Source organism: Ipomoea nil, unplaced genomic scaffold (assembly GCF_001879475.1).
Source record: "Ipomoea nil cultivar Tokyo-kokei standard unplaced genomic scaffold, Asagao_1.1 scaffold1438, whole genome shotgun sequence".
NCBI classification, from domain to species: domain Eukaryota; kingdom Viridiplantae; phylum Streptophyta; class Magnoliopsida; order Solanales; family Convolvulaceae; genus Ipomoea; species Ipomoea nil.
Genome location: NW_017617866.1, coordinates 95,193 through 96,848, shown reverse-complemented (window position 1 = coordinate 96,848; position 1,656 = coordinate 95,193). Strand labels below are relative to the sequence as shown.

The 1,656-nt window shown below is 38.3% G+C and overlaps 1 protein-coding gene across 1 annotated transcript; it reads left to right on the top strand.

The window, feature by feature from the left end:
• The first annotated feature begins 280 nt into the window (after positions 1-280).
• Positions 281-727, top strand: LOC109188590. Its single transcript, XM_019339220.1, has one exon. It carries the CDS (start codon positions 281-283, stop codon positions 725-727), a length of 447 nt encoding a protein of 148 aa, XP_019194765.1.
• Positions 728-1,656: the final 929 nt, after the last annotated feature.

Genomic DNA, 1,656 nt, shown 5'->3' with positions numbered 1-1,656 from the left:
TTTAGTGGGATTCAAAATCTCACACTGCCACCTCTTTATAATGCGTTTTTAATGGTGTCGCAACCAACTTTTTCAACTTGCAAAGTTGAAATTAAAGAAAATAAAGAAAAAAAGAAAAGGAAAACAAAAAAGGCGGAAATGGCATTATTGTAACTTCACTACCCCCACACCCGTTATAAATAAACCCCAACTTTCTAACACAATATATCAGTAGTCGGATAAAATCCATAATCACTAACCTACGCGCCGCCTCTACTCGCCCTTCCAAACCAGGGTCAAAATGTCGTCGTCTCAAGAACTCATCTCGACCCACCGCGAAAACGCGGAGATATACACCGATCCGGCGGTGTGCAAGGAGAAGACGCTGGAGCTCCTCCGGGAGATCAACATGCCGTCGGGGCTTCTCCCGATGGACGACATCCTGGAGGTCGGCCGGAACCCGGAGACCGGGTTCGTGTGGCTGAAGCAGAAGAAGGCGAAGGAGCACAAGTTCAAGAAGATCGGAAAACTCGTGTGGTACGACAGCGAGGTCACCGCCTTCGTGGAGGAGCGCCGGATGAAACACGTCACCGGCGTGAAGTCCAAGGAGCTCCTCATCTGGGTTACCCTCTCTTACATCTCCATTCCCGACCCCGACGCCGGAAAAATCGTGTTTGCCACCCCCGCCGGCCTCTCTAGGTCCTATCCCGTCTCGGCTTTCGAAGAAGAAGAAGACAACGAGAAATGAACGGCTAGGCCTAGCCGGGGGGGTATTCCGGGAAACGAATAAATTATATTGAAACCCTTCCCCCCATTTTCTTCTTTTCTGTGTTTTTTCTTTTAATAATTATGATGAATGATGAATTATATTCCATATTTGTGTTTATTTCTCCTACTATATTACAATGTAATATCTTTATAAATACTTTCTCAATCTATTAAATTATAAAAAAGTCACAAAAATACTATTGAACTAAAGACATTTACCTGGTGTGATTAATTACAATTTCCTGTATTACGTCTCCATTTCAGAGAGTTTGTAATTACTCTCTTTAAATTAAAAGAGATACAACTACTATAACTTTAAAACTCACAACCTCTGAATCTCCATCTGGCCATTTTGTGTAGCCTTGACAAATCTATGGTTACACCCAAAATAAAAATAAAAACTACATGTACTAGGGATTTCTACAACTTTTTATCACATTTTGAATACTCTCAATGATAGTCATAAATATCAGTTAATGTCTAATTTAGTTCTCGATTAGAGTAGTTGTTCTCGATTTAGTTCTAAATGAGATTTTTGGATTTAATTAGGTACTGAACGTCAATGGTTTTTACCTAATTGAGTCTTATGTTAGGATAGTTTGATAATTTTTTCTCTATTAATATTTAATTTAATATTCGACTATAGTTGTTTTACCTAATTTAGTCTTCGACTATAATGATTTTACCAAATTTAGTTCTCAACTATAGTAGATTTTATCAATTTAGTCCTTGATTCTAACTGTCAACAGATGAAATGCCTGACAGAGGACACAATTAGGTAAAATCATCGAAGTCCATGACTTAATTGTGCACAAAAAGTGCATTTATGACTAAAAATATCACCATAATCAAGGACTAAATTGAATATTAACTTTGATGAGTTATACTAGGGATTTCTACAAGGAAAAT

What these genes read in the sequence shown, in the direction of transcription:
- LOC109188590 (XM_019339220.1), top strand. Translation starts at nt 281, where the DNA reads ATGTCGTCGTCTCAAGAACTCATCTCGACCCACCGCGAAAACGCGGAG.